The sequence below is a fragment of the Pantherophis guttatus genome, chromosome 2, assembly GCF_059756535.1.
Source record: "Pantherophis guttatus breed Tessera chromosome 2, ASM5975653v1, whole genome shotgun sequence".
Classification (NCBI taxonomy): domain Eukaryota; kingdom Metazoa; phylum Chordata; class Lepidosauria; order Squamata; family Colubridae; genus Pantherophis; species Pantherophis guttatus.
The window spans coordinates 248,409,873-248,437,161 of record NC_142064.1 but is presented as its reverse complement, the minus strand read 5'-3'; the positions used below and the strand labels follow the sequence as shown (position 1 = coordinate 248,437,161).

The following is a 27,289-nucleotide window of genomic DNA, read 5'->3' as shown; positions in this document are numbered from 1 at the left end:
TTAGCACTTGGCCACCACAGGTGCCCCTGAGACGAGTCCCGTGTCATGCCCACCATGGTCACGCTCACCCAGCCATGCCCACCCCCGGCCCTCCAAGGTCAAACACAACCTGATGCGGCCCTCAATGAAATCGAGTTTGACACCCCTGATGTAAGAAAATGAGGGAAATTCTACCATTTAGTCATATTCCGATCTTATGCCAAGATCAGCCTCCAGATTAAGAAGCTTCATGCAGATTTGTTTAAGTCAATAAGTAAATGGGGAATCAGTGTGGAAGGGATTGCCACTCTCAAATTGGGCTTTTTAGTCACACTAGATGCTGTTTTAGGACCTCTTTCCAGAGCATGATACCATAGTCTCTTGAGACTGAAGGACGCCAATGATGAATGATGAAATGGGGAAGTCTGGCTATAGGGAGGGAACCTGCAATCAGTAACCTTACATGACGAAACTTTTCTGAAATTTTTGAAGTATTGCTTCTTTTCTCCAGATGTCAAGGAGTTTCAGGACAAGATGCAACTACTTGTCTTAGTTTTATCTCTCCTCAAATGTTGACCCCTGATTTTTTTTTTAAAAAAAAACACCTTTCTTCTGGTATCTGAATATGTATTTTCTCTTTCTCATATATTTTACAAGAAATACACTTACCAGATCATGATCCTGAATAATAGTGAAGGTAACACACTGAACTTTGAGATGAAAAAAGATAAGAGAGCCATAGCCATGTGCATAATTGTCCTGATCATATGGTGATCCATGCTTGCCAAATTAAGGAACCTTTCCTGCTGCATAAAATCAAAGGGTGAGATAATCTTAATAAACAATACTGTTAAATTATGTGTGGCATTATAATTTTAATAGAAGTAGTTAGTTGATGGCTTGGGTAAATAACAGATTTCCTCATTATTCTGCTTAATGATGAAATGATGGCCATAATTTGGATTGCTTCACGGTTAATTATGGAAACTCATGAAAGGTTAGCAGATAATCATGATGGTGATATGCTATCTTCAAGTCAGAAGCAATATGTCCCTTGATGCTGACTGCAGAGGAGCAGGAGTAGAAGGGTTCAATTGATAATGGGTTGAGAGAAGAAACAGTGATTATTATGATTTAAGAGGAAAAAGTCCTGATTATAAACTCTTGCTTACTTGGTTACTGTGGACATAATGCTAGACTAGATACATAGCTTTGGGTTTGAACTACTAAAGCCCTGTTGAGTAACAGGAACTGCTTCTTTGCAAAGAGACAAGTAACCTGTGGAATTTGCAACCACAAAACATACAACTTGGGTAGCTTTAGAAAAAAAAAATCAAATATAGTTATGGGAAATAGGACTGTTAAAAACTTATCTGGCAACAGAAGTTATGGATTATTTAAAATCCTAGGGACACTGTACCTTCTAATAAAGGCTTCTGGAAACAAGCTGGATATCTGGTTAGGTTTGAAACAGAACGTTGAATTAGATAGGCCTTCGGACAGATTCCATACGGTTCTTCTTATGCTCTTATGACCAGAAGGTACATCATCTTCAAGTTACTTGAACAGAAATTAATTATATATTATGTTAATTTTGAGAATATCCAAAGAAGGAAAGCAATAATATTCTCAAGTGATGTCCTATGGCTATTGTGGTATCTTCTTTAAGTCTCTCTCTCTCTCTCCCGCTCCCTCCCTCCCTCCTCCCTCCCTCCCTCCATGCGCATGAGAGCATTGTGTGTTGTTGTTTTTTATTTATTTTTTTTCATATAAACATTCCATCTTCCCTTAAACAGCATGTTGTCTGGGTACAAATATCTCTGCAATAACCATTAAGATTTACAACAGCATTCATTACATTCGATATGAATTCTCTGATCTTACAATTGTAATATTGAACATAGTAAACCTATTCATTTTTCCCTCTTAACGTATCTTCTAATAAGAATATAATAATAATAATAAGCATAATAATCCTAATACTCATAGCATATGTGTGTTCTATATAGTAGGAAAATGATAGATTCTCTGTTTTCTTAACTTTAGTAATAAAATTACATTGTTTTAACTCTGTTGCCCCACACACGTATAATTTAATATAATGTTAGTAAACATTTACTTAAACATTTTAAGCAATTTTAAATTACGTAACTGTTGTAATAAAAGCTGACTAGATAGCAATCATCCAGATGTTTATATGGAAATAGGACCTGTTCTACATAGTGGGAATTCCTTCTGAATAAATATGGATTGTATTATACAATTGGAACAAGTATCTGTGTGTGCGTGCAAAACTAGATGACCTGATGTGACTACTACTAGGTGGGGCTTGGGGGGGGGTGTTTCTCAATAGTCACAACAGGAAATTGTGAGCAAGACAGGATTTGGAGCACCTTTTTAAAGTATTGGGGTTTTAAATTTGTTCAGCCAAATTATTTAATTCATTTTATTCTATTTTAAATTTTGTATTTATATTGTTTTATTCTATGGCTGTTCACCGCCCTGAGTCCTTCGGGAGTAGGGCGGTATACAAATTCAATAAAACTAAACTAAAACTAAACTTTTAAATGATGGAATCTAAGCTACTTCTATAAAGGAGAATATTTGTATTTCAGGGTTGACGTGAAGGGTCCTTGGTGTTCTCTGAGCTTGGCTGTTTTCTTGTCGATGTTTCATTACCCAAACTAGGTAACATTATCAGTGCTAGCCAGGACTAGCATTGATGATGTTACTAGTTTGGGTAATAAAACGTCTGCAAGAAAACAACCAAGTTCAGAGAGCATCAAGGACCCCTTACTTCTGTTTCAATACTGCCCAGGGTTTTAAAAGGTTAACATTCTATATCACTGATGGCTAACCTTTTTGCCATCGAGTGCCAAAAGTGGAGAGAGGGTGGGGGGGTCATGCATGCACGTGCCCACACCCATAATTCTATGTGCCCTGCCCCATGCACATGCGTGCATGCACCCCCTTGCTCCCCCCACTTTTGGCATGCGATGGCACAGTGGGCCACTAGACTTCTGGTGGGACTAGAAATTGGGAAATGGGCCGTTTCGGCCTCTGGAGGGCTTCCAGAGGGGTGGGGGAAGGCCGTTTTTGCCCTTCCCGGGCTCCTAGAAAGGCTTTGGAAGCTGGGGAGAGCGAAAAATGAGCCTTTCTCACCCACCCACCCCAAAGGCCCTCCAGAGGCCGGAAACTGTGTTTCCTGACTTCCGGTGGGCCCAGAAAACCCGAAAATCAGCTGACAGCACATGCATGCGTGCCAGAGCTTAGCTTGCGTGCCCACCAATATGGCTCTGTGTGCCACCTGTGGCACGCGTGCCATAAGTTCGCCATCACGGTTCTATATGTTAATAATTGCTATTGAAGAAGGAATTTCAGCTGCCGTAGAGTGCACGAGCACCCAAATTACTACAGAAGTTTATCCAGAAAAGCATTTTTCTTTGAGCACTATCTCATTTTTTAAGTAAAGGGGGAAATTAGTCACTCTACATAGGTTGGAACCATGAACAAGAGAGGGAAAAAAATGAACATTAAACGCTGCATCTAAATCTGTGGCAGCTATGAATTTGCTGGTCCATGGAGGAAGCTGACATATATGAGTCAAAGGATTCACGTACCACAGTCTAGTATGGTTCCTTTATAACTCAGACCATCATCTAAGCAATATAGTACTTAGACTTATATACCGCTTCACAATGCTTTTACAGCCCTCTCTAAGCGGTTTACAGAGTCAGCAGAGTCCTCAGTTTACCCACTTCGGAAGGATGGAAGGCTGAGTCAACCTTGAGCCTGGTGAGATTTGATCTGCCAAATTGCAGGCAGCTGGCAGTCAGCTGAAGTAGCCTGCAGTACTGCATTCTAACCACTGCACCACCGTGGCTCTAGTTGGATGAGCAGGTGGAGTCAAGGAAAACCCACCTTCTTGAATAGTTGTAGTGTTGTTTACACTCTGCCACATGCAGACATTGTTTACACACATGCCCATGGAAGCTTGCAGGGAGAAAGCAAATTATTTAACCCTCCCAGCTTTTCCCTCCAACCTGATACAAAACAAATCTTTACAGAAAGAAAAATCTAAGATATAATCAAATTCTAAAAGAGAGAACTCACTAACATTCAATTAAACTACAACCTTTGTGGAGGGGGAGGGATAACTATTTTAAATAATTTTATATCTCTCCAAACCTGTGATTGGTAGCAGAGCTCTTTAACAGAAGAAGACCACAATAGTGCAATCACACATACAAACACACACAGATATATTTTTTTTCCTCTACAAGGCAGCAATCCGGAGCAATCCCTTTGAAGGTGCCTTCATTTTCAAAGGGATGTTCTAATATAAGAAAATATTTGTAGCTCCGGGGTGGAACTGTGAGGTCCTTGGTGCTGTCTGAACTTGGTTGTTTTCTTGCAACTGTTTCATTACTCAGCTAGGCAACATTATCAGTGCCAGGACAATATTAGCACTGACGATGTTACCTTGTTGGGTAATGAAATGCCTGCAACAAAACAAACAAGCTCAGGCAGCACCAAGGACCCCACGAAAGGATGTTTCTTCAAATATGCAGGACTTTAGCAGGATAAAATGGAACCTTTCCTGTTGTGTTTAGATCGTGGCATTAACTGAGCGACGCGGAATAAACATAACCAACTGTTTATTACACAAGAGGACAACGAACTGGGCATGAACAATCTGACAGCTCTTTTATACCCGGCTGTCGGCACAGCATAACCAATAGAATCACAAGTAACTCCCGCACTCAAAACAGTCGCATCTCAACCAATCAGGTGCAAGCATTTCAATCACTATGGAATCGCGCCGACACAACACTTCCCAAAACAAACTGGTGGCCAGCTGAGCATACTACTAGCTTTCATATCTGTCAAAAGACAGCCTCTATTTCTGTGATGGCGAACCTGTGGCACGCATGTCACAGGTGGCATGCAGCACCCTCTCTGTGGGCATGTGAGCCATCGCCCCAGTTGAGCTCCATTGCATGTGCGCCAGGGGTGAGTTCTACTTACCTTTACTACCGGTTCGCAATGGGGCCGCATGCTCTTCTGCGCATGTGCAGAAGTGTTCTGATGATGTCGGGGTTGGTGGGCAGAGCCTCCCTCCGGTTTTACTACTGGTTCTATAGAAGGGTGGAGGGGCATGCGGGGGGGGCACGCACGCATTGAATTTTGGGGAGGGTTGGGTACATGTGCGCATTCGCACCACACTCGATCCGGAAAAGGTTAGCCATCAGTGCTGTATTTTCTTCTCTAGTGAGAATTTATGAACATATTTCAGGGACAATGACTCTGTCCCTGACAATGACTAGGGCAATTCCAGGAACTGGGCTTCAGAATCATAGTAAGGAGCAAAGTAACTGTTAAGTTAGTAACAGTCTAACAGATAGACTCGCAGATAGACTCCATCGATAGTTGAAATTCCAAGCATGGTGCTTTAAAGTGGCTATCTGTAGTATATCATACTTAGTAAAAGGATCTCCTTAGAGATCCTCAACGCTATATTCTTGGCATTCATTTTCCCCCTGATCCTCTGAAATAAAACTTCTTCAATTGAGACTACTGCTCTTGGATGTGCTGACAAATTAAATAAATTATTATTAACGTGGTGGTGGCAATTGTCATTCTAAACTTTTGGAAGGTGTTACTAGATCTTAAGTGGAGACTAAAAAAGGCAATAATATTCAGTCACACAGTTTTGGACAACTCCCAGGAAAATGTAAAGTACCTTCATTGCATCACTGTGTGCCGATTTTGTAACCCAACCTGCTTGAAGAAATTTTTTTGGAAACTATTTATTTCATAATTGCCTATGTTATAACATGATTTGAAGGTTACGATCATGTAATTACTTTCCTGGGAATAAGCCTTATTGAACATCACTTATCAGGAGAATTTACAAGACTGTCCTATATAAATCCAAGACCTTTCTCTTTTCAAGGAAATGTAAGTTTTATTTTTGAAGAGGTTGTATTCTTTAAATTTTATCAGTCATTAGTGAATCCTTTACATCCACTAAAACAGAACAAACAGTACTTAGGCTGCACCCCTTTGGTCCTTGGGACGGTTCCAGATACCATAGACTGAATTAGATAATGTCTTCCAAATTTCCAAGCCCTCTAAAATTGGAGGTGGAAATTCAGTACAGGTTGTCCTCAACTTACTGGTATAACCATTCATTTAGTGACCATTTGAAGTTACAATGGTACAGAAAAAAGTCATGTCTGTGCGTTTTTCACACTTACGACCATTGCACCATCCCCATGGCCACATGATCAAAATTCAGACATTCAGCAACTGATATGTATTTTATAAAGGTTGCTGTGTCCCAGGGTCATATGATCACCTTTTGTAATCACCAGATAAGCAAAGCCAATGGGGAAGCCAGATTCACTTAACAACCGTGTTACTAACTTAACAACTGTAGCGAGTCACTTAACAACTGTGGAAAGAAAGGTCATAAAATGGGCAAAACTCACATAACAACTGTCTTGCTTAGCAACAGAAATTTTGGGCTCAATTGTGATTGTAAATTGAAGACTACCTGTAATTCTCTGTCCCTTATCTTGTTGGAAATATCAACACTATGCTTCCTTCTCTTGGGTTTACTGCTAGAGTTGGAAGAAGAAAAAGGGACATTCAGACACTGTGAAGCAGATTGGAGAAAGCTTTGGATCCAAATATTTCCAAGATCTCCACCTTAACCCCCTCAGCTAGGGAGAAAATAGCCCATAGATTAGTTTCTAACATTTTCATTGTACCATTTTGAATAGAGAGGATTAAAACACATAAATGGGGAGGGAGAGATGCAAATGTAATCCTCCTAATTTTAAGTGTTTTGCATTACATTTTTTACCTATTATTATTCTGTAAACCTACCTACAGATTCTGTAAATCTGTAGACTGGCTGCAACAGTGAGTACAGATTTAATAAATAAAACAAAATTCTCTCCACCCTAGCTTCCATGAGACAAACACGTTCATAAACTAGTTGAAAAATTTTCAGAGTCTTACCTGAGAAGGGAAATATCATCAGGACTCTTCTCTTACTTTTTATTTCTCCTGCAGTTGTGGATATCTGCATTTTGAAGCGGGGTTGAGGTGTCTTTAAAAACCCAGTTGGGATATGCGGAGGAGTAAATGTAACTAATTCTTCCTCCCACTCCTACAAGTCTTTGGAAACTGAAGTGTTCCAGAGCCTGCTCGGCCTCATATTTCAGTGTCTTCCACCAAAACATGAAAGATTCTGTGATGTAATCATAAGGGCCAAAGACTATTGCATCCTTCGATCCATTCCTTGCCTGGGCAACCTCCAAGTCTAAATCAAATAAGCATCATGTTTCATTTCACTGAACACCTCCCATGTCTTGAAAGTGCATGGACCTTCAATGAATTGACTGTCAATCTTCTCCTCAAAGTGAAGACAATCAAAAGAAAGATCTAAGGATACAGCAATGAGAAACAATCTCCACCCTAAATGCAGATAATATTAATTTATTTGAAGAGCACCAACCTAACCAGTTAACTGGAATGTCTTCAGAGATAGTACTATTTTGATTAGAGGTTAGTATGAGATGAGCCACTGAAGAGCAAGATCAACTGATTAGAGTTATGATATCAAGTCTGCCATGAAATGAAACATTATGGGACCTTATGCTAGTAAGGGTATGCAAGTGAAAGCTGGGCTTTGAAGAAACAGGATAGAAAGAGCACTGATTATTTTTAACTTTGTTGGAGACGACTCCTGAGAATACCATGGATAGGCAAGAAAGCAAACAAACAAATGGATCATTGAACAAATCAACTCAGTGTTCTCATTCCAAACACAAATGACCAGGTTCATCCTACTTTGGACACATTATATGAAAACCCTGCTCTCTAACATTGGGAAAAATGGAAGAACAGAGAAGAGGACAATCAATAACCAGGTGGATGGGCCATGTTACAATGATGAAAGATGCACTACTGGAAGACCTGAAATATTAGGTTGGAGAGAAAATCTCTCTATGTGTGTCAGGTGCAGGGAACCAGAAGGACTCCATGACCAGGTCAAAATTTTTCTAACCGTGAGAATAATTAACTAGGGGAACAGCTTGCCTTCAGGAATTATGGGTGCTCCATCACTGGAGGCTTTTAAGAAGAGACTGGACAGCCACTTATCTGAAATGGTATAGGGTCTCCTTTTTGAGCAGGGGGTCAGACTAGAAGATCTCCAAGGTCCCTTCCAAGTCTGTTATTCTGTTAATAGCCTTCTCTTGGATACAAACAAAGGCTTCAGTAGTCTAGCTAGCCTCCTCTAGTTGCTTCCTCTCACACAACTCTAAACTAGCTCCCCTCTTTACTTTCCCCTCTACTCCACTCTAGGTTCCATCACAATGTGGATGCTAATGACTTGGCAGCACATAATCAATCCCTCTAGTAAAAGGATCCCAGGGAAATTGTAAGAACTTACTGGCTGAGACCTAAGACTGAGAATTCTGCAGGTTGTTGTCCTGGAAGGTATACGATATTTCTTCTGACTTCACCATTTACATTTCTTTCTCCTTGCTTTGGGATACGGTGAATCCCCTTCCCAACATTTGCTTTTATCTGCAACCCAATTAGTTGGAATATTATCCATGAAACTTGTAGCACAATAATTTATTTATTTTTTTCAGGTGGCACAAGATAAATTTGTGCCAAAGTGAGAGAGATGTAGGATGCTTCCAAATATTTTTTTAAAAAAATTATGCTTATCCTGGAATTCAGATCGTAGTTTGGATTGGAGTCAGATGCACATTTTACAAACATTCCCACACTTTTATCTCACCTAAGCTGTGGTAATTTACAGTGTAGGATCTATGAGTAATATGAAGTATTGCAGTATGAGATAGTTGATTTCTTAGATCAAACAGGTGTCAATTGGTAGAAACCTGTCTGGTTTTTGATCTACAATAGAATGGCACAATTCTGGTTCAGGTTTTTTTTCTTTTTCTGGAAAAGAAAAGAGCAGAAAAATAAGGAAAGGAGAATGGAATTCATTCAAAGTTTACTAACTGCCTACATTCCCAATATGCTGACATTTTGTACAATTTCTATGCAATTTATATAATAACAGTCTTCTTTAAAACGTACATCACTCTGTTTTTATTCTTTGACCTGAACATTTCCTTTGCAAAGGAAAAATTTCCCCTATACATGCTCTTTTATCAAATATAACTATTACTCTTTGCAGACTGGTCTCTTCACATGTCATCCTTAGTGAAATGTGCAAATCAGCTTTTGCATTTCTTGCGTCAGATGAGGAGAGCACGTCTTTCTTTTTCTGTCCTGGACACTTTTTACAGAGGCACGATTGAGAGCGCTTTAACAAACTGCATCACTGTTTGGTTTGGGGGCAGCAGTGCCTCAGATCAGTGGTGGGATTCAAAAATTTTTACTGCCTGTTCTGTAGACGTAACTTGGTGGACGTGGCATGGCTTGGTGGGCGTGGCAGGGGAAGGATACTGTAAATTATCCATTCCCTCCCCACTCCAGGGGAAGGATACTGTAAATTATCCATTCCCTCCCCACTCCAGGGGAAGGATACTGTAAAATCTCCATTCCCTCCCCACTCCAGGGGAAGGATACTGTAAAATCTCCATTCCCTCCCGATCAGCTGGGACTCGGGAGGCAGAGAATACATGGGGGCAGGGCCAGTCAGAGGTGGTATTTACCAGTTCTCTGAACTACTCAAAATTTCCGCTACCGGTTCTCCAGAACTGGTCAGAACCTGCTGAATATCACCTCTGCCTCAGATAGAAAATCCATTCGGAGAGTGGTGAGGACAGCCAAGATTAAAGGAAGCTCGCTGTCCATTATGCAGGATATTGCTTATAACCGCTATGTGCTTACAGCTCAAAGCATTGTTAGAGACCCCCCCCACACACCCATTTCACGGTCTGTTTCTGTTTTCTTCCCTCTGGGAAGAGGTTTCGACGTATTTCTAGCAGGACTACAGTACCAGATTCTGTAACAGCTTTGCCATCTGTCTGGTAAACTCGCGAGATTCGTTTTTCTCGCCATGTACATGTATACCTCCAAACTAGACTGTGTTGTTTCTCTCTGTCATATAATGTATGTGGGTATATGCATAATTTTGTATTTATTTATTTATTTAGTGATGTTTATGTAGTGTATATTGAAGATGGTGACCCTTTGAGAGCTGCATGCAATGAAATTTCATTTTAATGTATGCCGATTAGTGTACATTCAAAGTGACAATAAAGTTATTCTAATTCTAGATGACTTTCCCACCATCCCTCCTTTTCCACATCTTATTTTAGACAGGTTTTTGATCAAAGAAAGACTGCTAGCCTGGATGCATTTGATTCCAGCACCTTTTATTTTTTGCTGCAAAGTGTGGATGCAAAACAAACAAAGTCTCCCAGGGTAAAATGTGACAAAATTCTCTCTCAGCATGTCTTGTTCATCTCTCTGACTTTCCAGGGCATAATGAAATATTGTACGGGTAATCCTCGAGTTATGACCACAATCGGGATCAGAACTTCCATGGCTAAGCAATTGAATTATGTCTGATTTGTTTTGCCATGGTTGTTAATCAAATCCCTGCAGTCGTTACATGAATTACATGGTCATTAAGCAAAACCAGATTCCTCATTGACTTGGCTTGTTGAAAGCTGGCTGAGAAAGTTGCCAATGATGATCATGTGACCCTGGGAGTCTGCAACCGTTATACATGCATGTTGGTTGTCAAACACCTGAATTTTGATCATGTGACTGCAACAATCCTGTGATAACTCGTCGTAAATCCCTTTTTTTTAATGCCACTGTAACTTCAAACAGTTGCTAAATGAATGGTTATAAGTCAAGGACTACCTGTATTGTGAAACAGCCAATGCAATTATTTCTTCCTACTTTTTCTTACCTTTTAGGAGCCGCAGTGGCGCAATGGTTAGAATGCAGTACTGCAGGCTACTTCTGCTGACTGCTGGCTCCTGCGATTTGACAGTTCAAGTTTCCCCAGGCTGAAGAGTTGACTCAGCCTTCCATCCTTCTGAGGTCGGTAAAATGAGGACCCAGATTGTTAGGGACAATATGTTGACTGTGTAAACTGCTTAGAGAGGGCTGTAAAGCATTATGAAGTGGTATATAAGTTTAAGTGCTATTGCTTTAGTGTTATTAATGTTCTTGTTAACTAAACTCGCTGGGTCCTTGTCCCTACTCCTGTTCTGGTAACAAAAATGGAGATCAAAAGTAGACATCACAAAGCATATTAGCATCATGTCACAAAAATATCAGTAAAAATGCTGGAAAGGAATATAAGCTAAGTGACTTTCTAGGTAAACAGTATTTCCCCCCCAAAAAATATATGTCGAATCGTTTCTCCTTTTATCTACAGAAAGAGGAATTTTTAACTACCAATTGCTAAGAATTTGGCAGAAGAGCAACTCTCCCGGAGGGGGAGGGCAGGTGGTATTCTTTTAAAGGTGAACCCGTGGGATTATAAATCTTTACACCTTTCTCAGATGAAGAATTTTGCACTATATGGTTGTCTGATAAAAGCACCCACACTGAACTTTCTGGTTTTAATTTATGTTTGCATGGTATCTTATTCATTCCATCTTTTTTTTCTGAAGTGTTTTTTTTCTGAATTCCAGCTGAAACTTTCCCATTGTTGATTTAAAAGTAAAAAAAAAAGCCTCTGATGATCACGCGGCTCAGCTGGGATTGTCAGAGGCTTTTCAAAGCATTTTTTTCTGCAACGCCTTCGGCCAAAGAGGTTGTAGGGGAAAAAAATGCCTTTAAAAGCCTCTGGCGATCCCAGCTGACTTGTCTGTTAGTCAGAGGCTTCTAAAAGCATTTTTTTCTGCCACCTCTTAAGGTTGGAGAAAATATGCTTTTAAAAGGGGGGGGGAGTTGGCCACGCCCACTCAGTCACATTAACCCCCCCCACCAAGCCACGCCCACAGAACTGTAGTAACAAATTTTAGATTTCACCCCTGGTAAAAATAGATGGAGCTTCAAGGATGCCTTCACAAGCACCTCTTCAACTTTTTAAAGATCTCCCCTATTGAATCCTTGGGCCTAAAGAAATAGAAAAAAACTTACGATGCCTTTAGGATAAAAAACCCCCCTCAAGAGTTTTAGGGAAAAATATTGGAGAGAAACAATAACAAGGGTGGACTAGAAGAAAGCACATTTAACATAACCACAAGGGAGATCTCTGAGCCTTTAAAATAGCTCTCCTTTTCAATGTAAGTTTTGGAATAATTAATCATCTCTGGCAATGTGGCAAAAGGCAGTTTAAATGTAGAAATTATAGATCCCTATGTCTTTAATGGAACGTGGTGGCTCAGTGGCTAAGACACTGAGCTTGTCAATCAAAAGGTTGGCAGTTCAGCGGTTTGAATCCCTAGTGCCGCGTAATGTGGTGAAATCCCGTTACTTGTCCCAGCTTCTGCCAACCTAGCAGTTCGAAAGCACATAAAAATGCAAGTAGAAAAATAGGGACCACCTTTGGTGGGAAGGTAATGGCATTCCGTGAGCCCTTGGCGTTGTCATGCTGGCCACATGACCACGCCGGCCACATGACCATGTCTTCGGACAGCGCTGGCTCTTCGGCTTTGAAATGGAATGACTACCACATATGTGCAAGGGGAACCTTTACCTTTTATGTCTTTTATGTTAATATTACCAATTGTGAGGGTCAAACTAAACTAAAAAAGAAATTTATTTTCCTAGTTCAGTATATGTAAATAGGAAATGCATAGATTTAACCAACTAGATCTAGAATTTACATGGCCTCTCACCAAAATAGATTTGTTTTGGGAAATTGGGTCACGGCTCCTCCTGAAACTCTTTCCAGAATCCACATTTACATGGTTTCTCTTCTGTGTGAATCCTTTTATGCCATTATGACTGAGGTTCTTTTCACACTCCAAACATTTATATGGCTTCTCTGCTATGTTCATTTTACGAATTTATGACACAACTAAAGAGAAAGAGAATTTAATCATGTTTGAAAAGTAAGCACACCATTGATATTTAATTAATTTTATTTAAATCCAATTTAGATTTTTCTTCACCCGTTAACACCATAGAAAGCAAAATATAAATGCTCGAAAAAAAGTTTTCATACATGCATTTTGTGAGCTTCCCGGCATCTTGGCTCCTTTTGTAAGAGAGGAATTTTACATCCTTTCAGCTCTTTCCACATGGATAGGTATGTGATGGTTCTCTTCTATAATGAAACCTTTGACTGAATAACTTCATTCATATCAGTTGACTCAAGTCTCAGTTCTATACTGTAGATGAGTCCGATTTTTTTAATAGTATATATGTTTATTGGCAACACTGACTTTAGGAAAATTCTATACAATTACAACAATCCATATCGGTTCAATACATCCCCTTTAATTTTAACAGCACTCTTTGTATCTTGCATTGTTATTGTTTTGTTACATGTTCATCTATATCAGTCAATAGTAAAAGAAAATCTTCTAAACTAGACTGATTCAGTTGGACAAACAGAGGCATGATGAATCTAGTTCTAGGTTCCTGATGTAATTTGCAGTGCAATAAGTAATGGATCAAATTTTTCACCTATGACTTATTACAAGTTCTATCAGGATTCTCCTTTTTCGAATTAATGCTATCAATATGAGTACAATGTTATCTGCGTGTAATAAAAAGACTTTTCTACTTTCAGTTGATGAGGCATAAAAAGGATTATTAGCATTGTTAATTATAAACATTGTTTATATAAAAATTAAAGAGAAGCCAGTATACAGCCGTGATGGACACCTTTTGGGGTTTTAATGCTTTGTTAGGGAGACACTTTGGTTTATCCATATTTGCCCATAAGTATCTTCATCAATTTATATATAGGTAATCTATATCAGTGGCTAGAAACATCTCCCATCGTTTTCCTCTACTTATTGTATCAAAAGCAAGTGATGAGTCAATAAATGCTATATATAGGCATTCTCCATAGCAGCCAGGCATGGGTTGTACCCATCTGTTCAGTTGAAGGACTGAGTCTGTCAGAGTTGTTAAGTCCCGTCCTTGTTGCTAGGGGCTTCCAGCTTTTGACTCAGTCCTTCAGACTGGACGGACGTGTCAGAGCAACTCTCTTCACCTTTCCTGACTGCTGTTTCACCTTATGGATGTTTTCTCTACACCTTTGTCCTACCTTGATCTGCAATTGTGAGTGGAATGCTGTCTTCATCTCTTGGTGGAATCGCAACTGCATCTCCCAACCGATCTTTGGTCTGCCCTTGGAAGAGGGCTTCCCAGCTCCCTGTCAGGTGTCATCTTCCTGATCTCTCAAGGCGCTCTGTTGAACAGGAGGCGTTCCAGAGTCGCGGAGGAGCTTCATGTTCCCTAGGGAGCTGGGACTGTCGGTTGTGGAGCTCTGCGCTTCCGTTATTGTGCTGAGCGATTTGGTGGAGCTTTGCGCTCCTGAATGGGCTGGTCAGATGGCCATCTTCTTTCAAGACCTCTGAGGGAGCTGCCTGACGTTTCTTTCATCACAGGAGCTTTGTGCTCCCTAAATTTGCCTGCCTGCGCTAAAGGTGACAGCCCAGCACTCCCCCGAGTCAGCAGCCACGACCGGGGTTTCCTGGCTGAATTTTCAGCCGAATTGGACAGGAGTGTTGCGCTTTCAGGAGTCTTGCGCTCCACAATCTGACGGCCATTTTGAATTGAGCTTCGCACTCAAAAATTGATGGACAGGCCACCATTTGAGCTTCAGGCTCAAAGACTTGCCTGGCACTGCTGCATGTACTGTCAGCCTGCCTGACTAGCCACTAGCTATCTGGGATCTTAGCGCTTGGCAGCGGCCAGAAGAAAAGGGACACTGCGCCCTCCCTGTTGCCTTTTCCAACATGGGTCTGGTCATTTGCAGGCTATTTGCCTGTCTGAGCTGCTCCATCCAGATTTGTAAACACCGATTTATAGTATATATCATTTTCTGAAGCCTGCCTTCTGTTCTACTACAATCTGCCTAACATCTATCCAATCAGTCTGTTTAAAATATTTTTTGTTGTTGTTCAGTTGCTAAAATTGTGCCTGACTCTTGTCTGACTCTTTACGGCCCCATGGACCACAGCATGCCAGTCTCCCATTTTCCACTGTCTCCTGGAGTTTGCCAAAAATCATGTTCATTGTGTCTAACCATTTCATCCTCTGCCATCTCCGTTTCCTTTCAGTCTTTCCCATCATCAGCGTATTTACCAATAATTGGAGTCTTTTCATTAGGTGGCCAAAGTATTTGAGCTTCAGCTTCAGTCCATCCATCCAAAGAACAGTCAGAGTTGACATTCTTTAGGGTTGACTGATATGACCTCCTTGCAGTCCAAGGAACTCTTCCAATAGGTCTTCTCCAACACCACAATTCAAAAACATTGATTATTCGGCATTCAGCCTTCCTTATGGTTCAACTCTCACAGCCATACGTTACCACTGGGAAAGTCATCGCTTTGACAATATGGATCTTTGACTGCAAAGTGAAGTCTCTGCTTTTAAACATACTGTCTAGGTTTAAAAAAATACTTTATACATAATTTACACCCTGTGTCAATGAAACGTATGGGGCAAGTTAGTGGGTTTGTAGAATTCTTTTTTTAAGCACTGGAATTACTACTCTGTTTTTATAACCTATAGGAATTTGTCCAATGATTTGATACATGTAAACAAGGATTTAAATGCCTTTAAATGTTCTGGTAGTAACATATCTTCTCCTGAGATTGCCAGCTATCTGTTGTGAAATTATTAACTTCTGGAGCAGTTACTGAGGTCCATTGTAATGATTAATATATCTGTACCCATTAAATGTTGATATTCCAGTATCCACAAATTTATTTTTAAAATAAGCCATCAATATTTCAGGTGAATATTGTGTTGAATACACAGTTGAATACTGTGCTTCAATTATTACTTTTATTTCTCTTTGGCTTTCGGAAACTAGCTTACAGAACTTGTATTATTATTTTGTAAACATGACAGTCTTAATTCTTATCACTGACTCTCATAGTCTATTTGCTCCTCTTTATCACTGCCTGATATTTTTAATGCTTAGCCCTCACTGTCACTGTCACTATCCTATCAAATGATATATCCTTAATTTGTCTGACTAATCTAGCCAATTCCTTTCTTTCACATCTTCTTCTTCTTGTGCCATATCCATTATCAGACGTTGATGAGCATGTTGGCGATTCTATTTTTATCAACAGCCGCATGAAGAAGTGCTGTTGAATTTTGTCCAAACTAGTCCTTTAGATTTTGAAGCCATGTTTTTCTTCTTCCTGGACCTCATTTGCCTTCAATCTTTCCTTGTAAATCCACATTTCAAATGCTTCCAGTCTCTTCAAGTGACTTTCTGTCAGAGACCAACTCTCTACTCCGTAGAGCAGGATAGAAAAGATGTAACATCTGACAAGACTGATTTTCAATCTTAGGCTTATGTCGTGACTGCAGAAGACCTTTTTCATTTTGAAGAGTGCTGTTCGAACTTTCTTTGTTTTTACTTCAGTGGTCATGTTCCAGCTTTCATGTAAATTAGAGCCAAAGTACGTGATCCTTTCAACTTTTTCTAGTGGTATTCCTTCCGAAGTTATTGGTGGTAAATTAATGGGTCGTTTGCTGATGACCATGATCTTGGTTTTTGAGATGTTAAGCTTCAAGCCATGTTTTTCAGATATTTCTGTGACTCTGATGATGAGTAACTGAAGGTCTTCATGCTTACTGGCAAGCAGAACTGTGTCATCAGCATATATCTTATAAATTGATAGTATTTAATGATTTAATGATTCTCTCATATACAGGTAGTCCTCAACTTACAACAGTTTGCTTAGTGACTGTATAAAATTACAACAGCACTGAAAAAAGTGATATGATCATTTTTCACACTTACGATTGCAGCATCCCCATGGTCATGTGATTTACATTTGGCTGCTTGACAACTGACTCCCATTTATGATGGTTGCAGTGTCCTGAGGTCACGTGATCAGCTTTTGCAACCTTCTGACAAGAAAAGTTAGTGGGGAAACCAGATTCACTTAACAACTGTGTTACTAATTTAACAACTGCAGTGATTCACTTAACAACTGTGGAAAGAAAGATCATAAAATGAGCAAAACTTGCTTAACAAATTTTTCAGCAACATAAATGGCAATGTTCTAGTGAAACCTTTCACTATGTTTATTACTGGCTGGACCTAAATTTTTGAGGGTGAAGTCCAAGTGTGAAGGCAAAAAATGCATCTTCAGTGACATGTTGCACTTCATGGTCTTGTACACTATAGCACATTTGTCAACCAGCTGAATGTAGTCTGGTGCTCTGAAGTTGTTAAGAAAATTCTCAACGACAACAGTTCCATGTTTTCATGGTTTGTATGTGTGCCATACAGCCAATAGATACTGTAGGTATACATTGCTGTTGTATACGTACAGTAAAAAGAGTAGATTTCTATAAAGCAGTACAGGCTATTTTTGTGATTAGCAGCCAAAAATCTGTAAGATACATTAAAGGTGTACAGGATGCAAAATCTTGTTGGCTAGTATTATTTTCTGGTATTTTCACATCTCACAGGTAGTTCCCCTTCTCATTTCTGTGTGTTTGGTCAGGAGGAACTGCAGTAATTTTTCATAATTTCATATTATTTTCTTTTGGTCCACACTGGTTTCCAAAGATCTCTTTTCTTGCTTGATAGTTTCCAATGTCAGCACACTGCAGTCATTTTCATCTTCATCCTCCTGAATATCCTTAACTAGGTACAAAAAGAAAGAAAGAAAGAAAGAAAGAAAAAAAGAAAGAAAGAAAGAAAGAAAGAAAGGAAGGAAGGAAGGAAGGAAGGAAGGAAGGAAGGAAGGAAGGAAGGAAGGAAGAGGAAATCATGAAAAATTCAAAGTGCAATTTCTCTTAGTTGTGATTTTTAATTTAATACCCCCGTTATTTAATAAAGCAATTTAATATCATATTCCATCTCACTCTGTAAACTCTTGATGGAACTTGAATTCCCTTTGAATTATAATATTCATTCAAATCCAATGAATTTGCCATTTCCAAATTGTTGCGAGAACAGAGAAGTGTAAAATCCACTGAGAAATTGTGTATGTAATAAGGAATGAAAAGGAAGGGAAAAACAGCTCTTAAGATTTAATAAAAATTAAAAGTATGAAAAGTTACTGTGAATCAGTTGAATTTTTATCTATATATCGGCTATAGCGAAACTAGCACCAATAAACCTTGAAAAAATATACATCAGGGAAATACAGCTCCTTCTGCTGCTTGGGGAAGCTGTGCCTATTAAAGGTCTGTTTGTTCATATTCCTCCAAAAACCATGATCAAATGGGAAGAACAAATAATTGGGAGCAAGAAGCTCACTTATAAAGACACAATAAAGACGACATCTTCATAAAATAACAGTCCAGCAATAGAGGTGCCTAAAACCACCAATTTCTTGAATTTGACCGCCAACAGGAATCCGGAACAAACATAAATTTAACAACTTTTTTTTTATGTGTAATAGAATTTGCCACCTCCAGATGACAGTATTCTGAAAAATTCAGTTCATAATTAAAACAGTATATGCCTATTATTCATCATCAGTAAATTCATCTCTCTAGGACTGCCAATTTTGAAGGTCAAATTCAAAAAAACCTTCCCTACCTAGTTTCGGTATATATAAATAGGAAATGCATAAATGTAGCCAACTAAATATAAAACTAACAAAGATTCTCACCTAAATGTATCTCTCTTAGGTCATTCCTCCTCTTGTAGCTCTTGCCACATGCCCGAGATTTATATGGCTTCGGCCCTGTGTGGATCCTTTTATGGGAAGTAAGATTACTGCGTTGGCTGAAGCCCTTTCCACACTCCATGCATTTAAATGGCTTCTCCCCTGTGTGGATCCTTTGATGGGAAGTAAGATGACTGCTGTAAGTAAAGGTCTTTCCACATTCCATGCATTTAAATGGTTTCTCTCCTATGTGGATCCAGCTATGGGAAGTAAGGTGACTGCTATAAGTAAAGCCCTTTCCACATTCCATACATTTAAATGGCTTCTCTCCTGTGTGGATTCTTTTATGGGAAGTAAGACTACTATGTTGGCTGAAGCCCTTTCCGCACTCCATACATTTATATGGTTTCTCCCCAGTATGGATCCTTCTATGGGAACTAAGTTGAATGCTATGAGTAAAGGTTTTTCCACAGTCCATACATTTATATGGTTTCTCCCCAGTGTGGATCCTTTTATGGGGAATAAGTTGACTGCTATGAGTAAATGTCTTTCCACATTCCATGCATTTAAATGGTTTCTCCCCAGTGTGGATCCTTTTATGGGAAGTAAGATTACCATGTTGGCTGAAACCCTTTCCACACTCCATGCATTTATATGGTTTCTCCCCTGTGTGGATCCTTTTGTGGGAAGTAAGCTGAATGTTATGAGTAAATGTCTTTCCACATTCCATGCATTTATATGGCTTCTCCCCTGTGTGGATCCTTTTATGGGAAGTAAGATGACTGCTATAAATAAACATCTTTCCACACTCCAAGCATTTATATGGTTTCTCCCCTGTGTGGATCCTTTTATGGGAAGTAAGATTACTATGTTGGCTAAAGCCCTTTCCACATTCCATACATTTATATGGCTTCTCTCCTGTGTGGATCCTTTTATGAACAGTAAGAGACCAGTTTTCACAGAAGCCTTTTCCACACTCCAAGCATTTATATGGCTTCTCCCCTGTGTGGATCCTTTTATGGGAAGTAAGTTGAATGTTACGACTAAAGGTCTTCCCACACTCTATGCATTTATATGGTTTCTCCCCTGTGTGGATCTTTTTATGGGAGGTAAGATGACCACTGTAAGAAAAGGTTTTTCCACACTCCATACATTTATATGGCTTCTCCCCTGTGTGGATCCTTTTATGAACAGTAAGACTACTGGGTTGACTGAAGCTCTTTCCACATTCTTTGCATTTATATGGTCTCTCTCCTGTGTGGATTGTTTTATGGCAAGTAAGTTGAACACTCTGAGTAAAGGTCTTTCCACATTCCATACATTTATATGGCTTCTCCCCTGTGTGGATCCTTTTATGGGAACTAAGGTTGCTCTGCTGGCTAAAGCTCCTTCCACACACCATGCATTTAAATGGCTTCTCTCCCGTGTGAATCCTTTTATGAGATGTAAGTGTCCCATTATCTCGAGAAAGAGTGAAAGTCCCATTGTAATGTTTTCCGTTGTCTCTGCATATATAATCTTCTCCTTTGGATTGGGTTGGATAGTGTTCATTTACACTGGATGTGTCTTTGAATAGTTTTACATTTTTTCCAATATGTTTTTTCTTGTGTTTTCCTTGTTGGGTATGAAAGTCTTGAATCTGTGCATCAATGGAAGATGAGCTTTCCTTATTCCAGTTTCTCTGACAATTTTCTAGTTCCATTTGAACTGCATGTTTCTCAATTCCTTTTCCATGCCTAATCAGTTGGAATGGTTCAATGAAATCTTTATTCTTCTGCTCATAAGTACCTTCAAAGGAAAAGAGAAATGAAACTGGTAATAAGGTTAGGAAAAAAGATGTCAGAAACAATAATCTTGCAATTTTATGTGCTTACAGTAGCACAGAATAGAAACATTCATGAGGCATAAAAGGGTTGAAAATATTGAAATCATCCTTTTTCATTAGAATTATCCTTATAACAAGGAGACATTAGGAGAAGAAACCTGTAAGAAATAAATCAATTTTTAAATGTTTCTTTTGTTCTGTAAAGATATTTAAATTTAGTAGCTGGAACAGTGGGGCTGTACAATGAGCCAGAACATACAGTTATAGTTGTTGGGTTGGAGAATGCTGGCTCCTGTGTGAGGCAATCTGCGTTGTGATTGGCTGTGGTGGGTGTAGAGAGGGTGTTTCCTTTTTTCCCGCCTTTTTCTTCTGTGTGCCCAATGTGCTCTGTAATTTACCTCATGATGCTCCTATTTACATCTTGTCTGCTGTAAACATATATTTATTTATATAAAACCACAAGTTTGTGTCAGCGGCTCTGATTTCATTTGGATACCTGCTGTGTAATTCCCTGATATAAAAAAAGTACCCTCTTTTGCTTTTCATTTTTCTCTTGCCAAAATCACAGTGTTTCAAAGGAAAAAAAACCCTAGAGTTCTTTTAATAAACCTACATAGCGTATTTGCAATAGAACAATGGCACATTTTGCCCCTCGTTCCAAGGCTCAGGATAGAACGGAAAATTAAGAAAAGTCATTAAGTCAAAAACATCAAGTAATCCTTCACAGGACTGATATGGAAGCATCTGGCCCCAAAAAGCTGAAATGTGTGATGGAGTTTAAGCATCTTTTCAAGCCAAGGAGTTAATTTGTCTCTAATTTGATATACTTAAATAGAAGTATTCATCAGATGATAAATGGCACAGGATGTATCTAATCAGAGAACCATTTGATCTATTTCCTTTCTCAGAGAAGGAGAACAGACCTTTTCCTTCTGCTACCCCAAAAATGACATGTCATTGGAGATTTTTTAATAAGAAATAGTTAATAGTATCAAAAGACATTACCCCCAAACAACCAGCCAATATCATTTTTTGAACATGATTACAAAGTTTTTGAAATGATTCTGGCTGGAAGGATGCAACTAGCTTTAAAAGAATTTATTCATGAAGACCAATATTGATTTTTATCTAATTGACAGTTAAGAGGTAATATTAGAAAAATATTGCAAATTTTGTAAAAATAGAATAGAATAGAATAGAATAGAATAGAATAGAATAGAATAGAATAGAATAGAATAGAATAGAATTGGAAGGGACCTTGGAGGACTTCTAGTCTAACCCTCTGCTCAGGCAGGAATCCAATCTCTTCTTAAAAGCTAAAAAGTGTTGGAGGATTCACAACTTCTGGAGGCAAGTTGTTCTACTGATTAATTGTTCTAACCGAACAATTGTCAAACTGAACAACTGTTCTAACTTAAAACAACATAATAAAAAAGCTGCACTGATCTTAGATGTGGAGAAGGCCTTTGACAATCAGAATTGCATTTTCTTGTTTAACATTTTGAAAGAAATGGACTTCAGACAGAATTGTATTATTTACCGTATTTTTTGGAGTATAAGACGCACCTTTTTCCCTCCTAAAAGGGGGTGAAAATTTAGGTGTGTCTTATACACGGAATGTAGCCCTGCCCATCCACTGGCCCCCACCCTTTGGCCTCTGCCTCCCAGCAGTTACCTCCTTGTAGCAAGCAGCAAGAAGAAACAGCACGTTTCAGCTTCAGCACAGCCTAATTAGCACAAGTTGATTGGATCGGCCTCCCAACTCTCAGCTGTTTTGCCCGGACCTCTGCTGCTTGCTGCAAGGAGGTAAATCTTGCTGGAACAGATTTTTTTTTTCTTGTGCTAATCAAGCTATGCTGAAAATGAAAATGAAAGTAAAGCAGGCTGTTTGCTGTTTACTGCAATGAGGCAAAATTGCTGGGAGGCAAAGGCAGATTTCTTTTTCTTCTTTTCCTCACCAAAAAAGGTAGGTGCGTCTTATAGTCTGGTGCGTCTTATACTTGATATACTTTTTTATAGGTGGATAAAAAAGCCAAATCCAGTCTAAAACTATGGATGACTGTGCAAAGAAGAACAACAACAAAAGCTGTGACATCTAGTTTCAAAATGTCTTCCTGAACTCTCTGATTGGAGAATAGGAAACCCTTACCAAGAGTGGTCACGTTCCTATAATTTTCCATCATGACTTCCCAATACAGCGCTTTTTGGTGAGGATCCAACTGAGACCACTCCTCCTTGGAGAAATACACAGCCACTTCCTTGAAGGAGACAAGCCCCTCCTGATGGGGAAAAAGAGTACACAAAAGGTCCAGGAGGAATTGTAAAAAAACTGACATATTGTTTACAACTTCCCCAATCGAAGATATGCACTTAAGTAAATGGCTATGCTTGGTAGGATTCCATGGTTTAGATGAGAAAATGGACAAAGCAAAAATTTTTGACTGAAGAAATATTTTAGGCAAGTTTCATCAACTTGACTGATACTGCAGGACTTTCAGTGCTATTCAGTGAAAAGTAACCCCACTGTATGAATTGATCTACCTTTCTCTAGCTGTCCATCAGTCCATCTATCCATCAATCAAATGACTCTCAGTGTCTAGGAAGAATCAACTGGCAGGTGGGCTTTGGAAACCTCACCTGTCAATGACTCCAATCCTCCCTGTGTTTGCAGAACGAACTGCAGTGGCACAGTGGTTAGCAGACTATTTCTGCTCACTGCCGGCTGCCTGCAATTTGGCAGTTCGAATCTCACCAGGTTCAAAGTTGACTCAACCTTCCATCCTTTAAGGTCGGTAAAATGAGGATCTAGATTGTTGGAGGCAATATGCTGACTCTGTAAACTGCTTAGAGAGGACTGTAAAGCACTGTGAAGTGGCATATAAGTCTAAATGCTAATGCTAAGTGCTATAGTCTGCCTTATCTTTTAACCCGATCTGCTTAATTGGTTCATACAATAATCATTGTTTGCAAAGAAAGTTTTTTTAAATTGGTTCCAGGATGAGTAGTTAATTTTGACATCCTTGCACAATTCCAAATCAAAGAATAAAAACAACGAATCCCTTGAGGATTTTATAAATAAATTAGTTATTGAAAACTAGAAAGAATCTTCATTAGAAAGAGATTCAATACTGGTCATTAACAAAAAGTGTTTCCTAATAATCTTGAATCTTCTATATGCTCAGTACCACAAAAACGACCGACCCACAAAAAAGAGATAAAATGTAAGGAAATAATTCTATGTACTTGACTTCATGAAAAAAGACAGAATAAAAATCCAATAAGTTCCTCTTCTTACCCGAGTTGGAGGTTCAATCATTGTTTCAGCTCCACCATAAGGAAGAGTCAACTTCCTTCTATTCTTCCCTGTGAGAAAGACAGAATTTTAAAACTGCATAATTAAAAAAGTAGGAAGAGGTGTTCTATAGAAGAGAAGACAAAGAGAAGATGAGAAAGCTAGGAGTGGAAGGACTCATTTTACCTCCTGAGGTGTCCTGATTTGGAACTTCCTGACAGATCCTCCTGAAAAACGGTTCTTGAGGAAGATTTGATGGATGTCTCTTTATCTCAGGATCTCTGATCTTCACTGCAAAGGACTTGAAATAATAGGCAGGATAAAAGAATTAACAAACATTACACATCATGAAATGGATTCTTGTTCAATGGAGACCAATTCAAAGCCCTCAATGTCCATCAGTGAGGCTGGAAAGAAGGAAGAAACAGCCAACTCATATCTTTCTTGGAGAATGGAGAATGAAATAATTAGTGAAACCTTTCCACATATTACCAATGCTACAGAACGCTGGTGGAAAAGGGTTAAGAATTCAAATATATTATCTATTTATTAAGTTTATATGTTGTCCCTCTCACCGATAAAGCGACATTACATTAATCTCCCATGATGATGGTCTCTTACCTGAAACTCAACCTGTTCCTTCTTCTCCTCCACCTGGCTCAGGAGGAAGCCTTCCACCAGGGCAACAGCCTGGGAGCTGGTCTCTGCTCCACACTCCCGCACCCAGCTCTCCATCTCTAGGGGCAACAGTGCCAGGAACTGCTCCAAAACAACCAGGTCCAGCATCTGTGCTTTTGTGTGCTTTTCTGGTCTCAACCATCGACTACAAAGGTAATGGAGTTGGCTGCAAAGTCTTCGGGTACCCTCATCCTCCCGATATTGGATGCTCCTGAATTTCCAGGGCTGAATGTCTGAGAGGATGGTTTTCTCTTTCTGGATCTTCTGCCCAGTTCCTGCCCAGATCTTCCCTTGGTTCCCAGGCCGAATACTAGAAGGGCCTTTTCCACTTCCCTCACTTCCTAAAGGTTCACTTTCCATTCTTTTTCTGTCCTGTAATGCAACTCCAAATCGGTCCAGGGAATCTTGTGGATCTCCAAACACCTTTTTTTATTCACAGGACCATTCCTCTAGCCACAGTAATGACCAGAACAAGTCATTCTGTTGTCTTTGTCCAAGAGACAGTTTTGCCACTACAAGAGGATGTACAAATGGCATTCAATTTGTGTATCTGACATGAATTAGAAACTAGTGGATTTAATCCCTGAAGAACACTTATCCCAATGGAAGAAAGTATTTTTCTAAGATAGTATAGGATTATAGTGGCAATGAGCAGTTAGTGCCTGTGCATTAATATCTAACCATAAGAAAGTCTGAGCGCCAAAGAGTTGAGGCCTTTGAACTATGGTGCTGGAGAAGACTCCTGCGAGTCCCTTGGACTGCAAGGCGATCAAACTGGTCAGTCCTAGAGATCAACCCTGAGTACTCTTTAGAAGGCCAGATCCTGAAGATGAAACTCAAATATTTTGGCTACCTAATGAGAAGGAAGGACTCAATGGAGAAGAGCCTAATGCTGGGAAAGATTGAGGGCAACAGAAGAAGGGGACGACAGAGAATGAGGTGGCTGGATGGAGTCACTGAAGCAGTAAGCATGAGTTTAAATGGACTCAAGAGGATGGTAGACAGGAAAGCCTGGAGGAACACTGTCCATAGGGTGGCGATGGGTCGGACATGACTTTGCAACTAACAACAAAATTAATATCTAATATTTATTTACCAGTATTTGTATTCCACTTTTATTACAACCATTTGCAGAATGAATGTTCAAAGTTACAACGGCACAAAAAAAAATGACTTACGACTGTTTTTCAAATTTATGTAGCATTTGGACATTTGGCAACTGGCATATATTTATGGAGGTTTCAATGCCCCGAGACCATGTGATCAAGATAGGGCTTGCTTTATAAAACCCGCATCTGCATTTACCTACAAGCAGGGTTCACACAACATGCCAAATGCTTAACAATCACCTTCACATAAAATGAAATGACCTGGTTTAGGACGTTCCATTTCCCTTTCTTCAGGGTTTGCTTTTTAAGAGCCAAATCGCACCATTACATGCAGGCAACTTCACACAACATGCTCTAAACACGAATACGTTTCTATGGGTGGCCAGGGAAATCGAACAAATAAGTAAGTAAGTAAGTAAATAAATAAATAAATACTGCAGGGGCTGAATTCACAGGAAACACCGGAGTTGGTGATGTCCTGCTTCACTCACCCTCCCAAGACAAATTGAACTGCTGAGATTCCAACTCTATTTTAGTGTCATCCAGCATAGAAAGAGAAGGCGGGCACAATCTCCTGCAGTTCCCACTTTGCAATTTTTTTTTCCTTATTCCCTGCTCCAGATTTGCCATGGAGGCAATCTCCCCACCACTCAGGAACTTCACTGAGGATATGGGGTGTGAAGGATTCCCCCAAGACACCTCCTCCTCCTCCTCCTCTCCGAGGATCTGGATTTAATCCTGGGGCAACGCGGCTGCTCTGGAGCACGCCTTTCCCCCTACCAGCTGCTACGTGCCTGGAAACGAGGGGCAGGGTAACATAAGATCCGGGCTCTCCCTCTCCCGGGATTTAGAAGATTGAACCTGCATGAGGATTTAGCATCTGATCCGTCCCTTCCTTCGTTAGCGCGAGAACTCTCTGCCTCCCTTTGCACGGGAAGATACTTACCCCGCCCACCTCTAGATCTCTTCCGTTTAAAGACTTTTCTGCAACCTTTCTAAGCCCAAGGGGTTAAAAAAGAAAGAGCACGCAAGCATCCTAGAGGGGCAAGACTCATTGATGTCACTTCCTTCCCACTCTCCTCATGGTTAAACCACCTGTTATACCTCCAGTGGCCCAATGCTGAAGCGCAGAGGGGGGCCTTTTTTGACTTGTGGACTTCAATTCCCAGAATTCTCTAAGCTAACATGGCTGGCTCAGGAATTCTGGGAGTTGAAGTCCACAAGTCATAAAAGGGCCATAGTTGCCCACCCCTGTTGAAGCGCATAGGCTTGTCTTCTCTTTGCAGAGAGAAGAGAGAGACCTCTAGTGGATTCTGTGTGCAAGACAGCTGCAAACAGAGAAGAAAGGGTGCTTTTTCCACTGGGGCCCAGGAGAAAGGAGGGCGTTGTTTCTCCCCTGATCAATAAAACCCTTCTTAATCCAATTACTTTTGACAGCGTTACAGCCATGTCTCTTCACAGAGGGAGTAAAGAAACATAAATTCAGCTTTCTTCTTACTCGAGAGATTCAAAATAATCCTCTCTTGATTCTGCATCCCATGAAAAAGATTAGCAGGCAGTTCTGATGGGCTTTCAATATTCTCTTATTACAACAAACAACAATATCATACCCCTCTAATAGGCTTTGCAATGTTCCATTCTTGGCCTGGCTTGCCTGAAAGGGTTGGTG

At 39.8% G+C, this 27,289-nt stretch overlaps 2 protein-coding genes and 1 long non-coding RNA gene across 4 annotated transcripts in view; 1 reads left to right on the top strand and 2 right to left on the bottom strand.

Moving 5' to 3' along the window:
* LOC117673946 (monoacylglycerol lipase ABHD6-like) overlaps positions 1–7,082 on the bottom strand; it is a 19,216-nt gene extending 12,134 nt beyond the window's left edge. Inside the window, exons 1-3 of one of the 2 annotated variants that reach the window (XM_034431677.2) lie at positions 7,009–7,082; positions 1,400–1,539; positions 649–785 (exon numbers count right to left, since the gene is read on the bottom strand). In XM_034431677.2, the coding sequence (XP_034287568.2) occupies positions 649–758 (110 nt within the window). In that variant the 5' untranslated portion in view covers positions 759–785; positions 1,400–1,539; positions 7,009–7,082. Of the gene's footprint in view, positions 1–648; positions 786–1,399; positions 1,540–7,008 lie in introns of those variants that run through there. The other variant, XM_034431678.2, reaches the window with a different exon arrangement.
* A 3,879-nt stretch (positions 7,083–10,961) lies between these two features.
* LOC148115578 (uncharacterized) lies at positions 10,962–17,808 on the top strand. Its single transcript, XR_015731689.1, has 2 exons — positions 10,962–11,034; positions 17,748–17,808. It is a non-coding gene; the product is annotated as an uncharacterized LOC148115578 (long non-coding RNA).
* On the bottom strand, positions 13,014–26,676 carry LOC117658968 (uncharacterized). Its single transcript, XM_060684259.2, has 6 exons — positions 24,455–26,676; positions 24,020–24,134; positions 23,837–23,904; positions 22,691–22,820; positions 18,720–20,504; positions 13,014–17,743 (listed from the first exon to the last, which is right to left on the bottom strand). Exons 1-6 carry the CDS (start codon positions 24,869–24,871, stop codon positions 17,628–17,630), a joined length of 2,631 nt encoding a protein of 876 aa, XP_060540242.2. The 5' UTR covers positions 24,872–26,676; the 3' UTR covers positions 13,014–17,627.
* Positions 26,677–27,289: the final 613 nt, after the last annotated feature.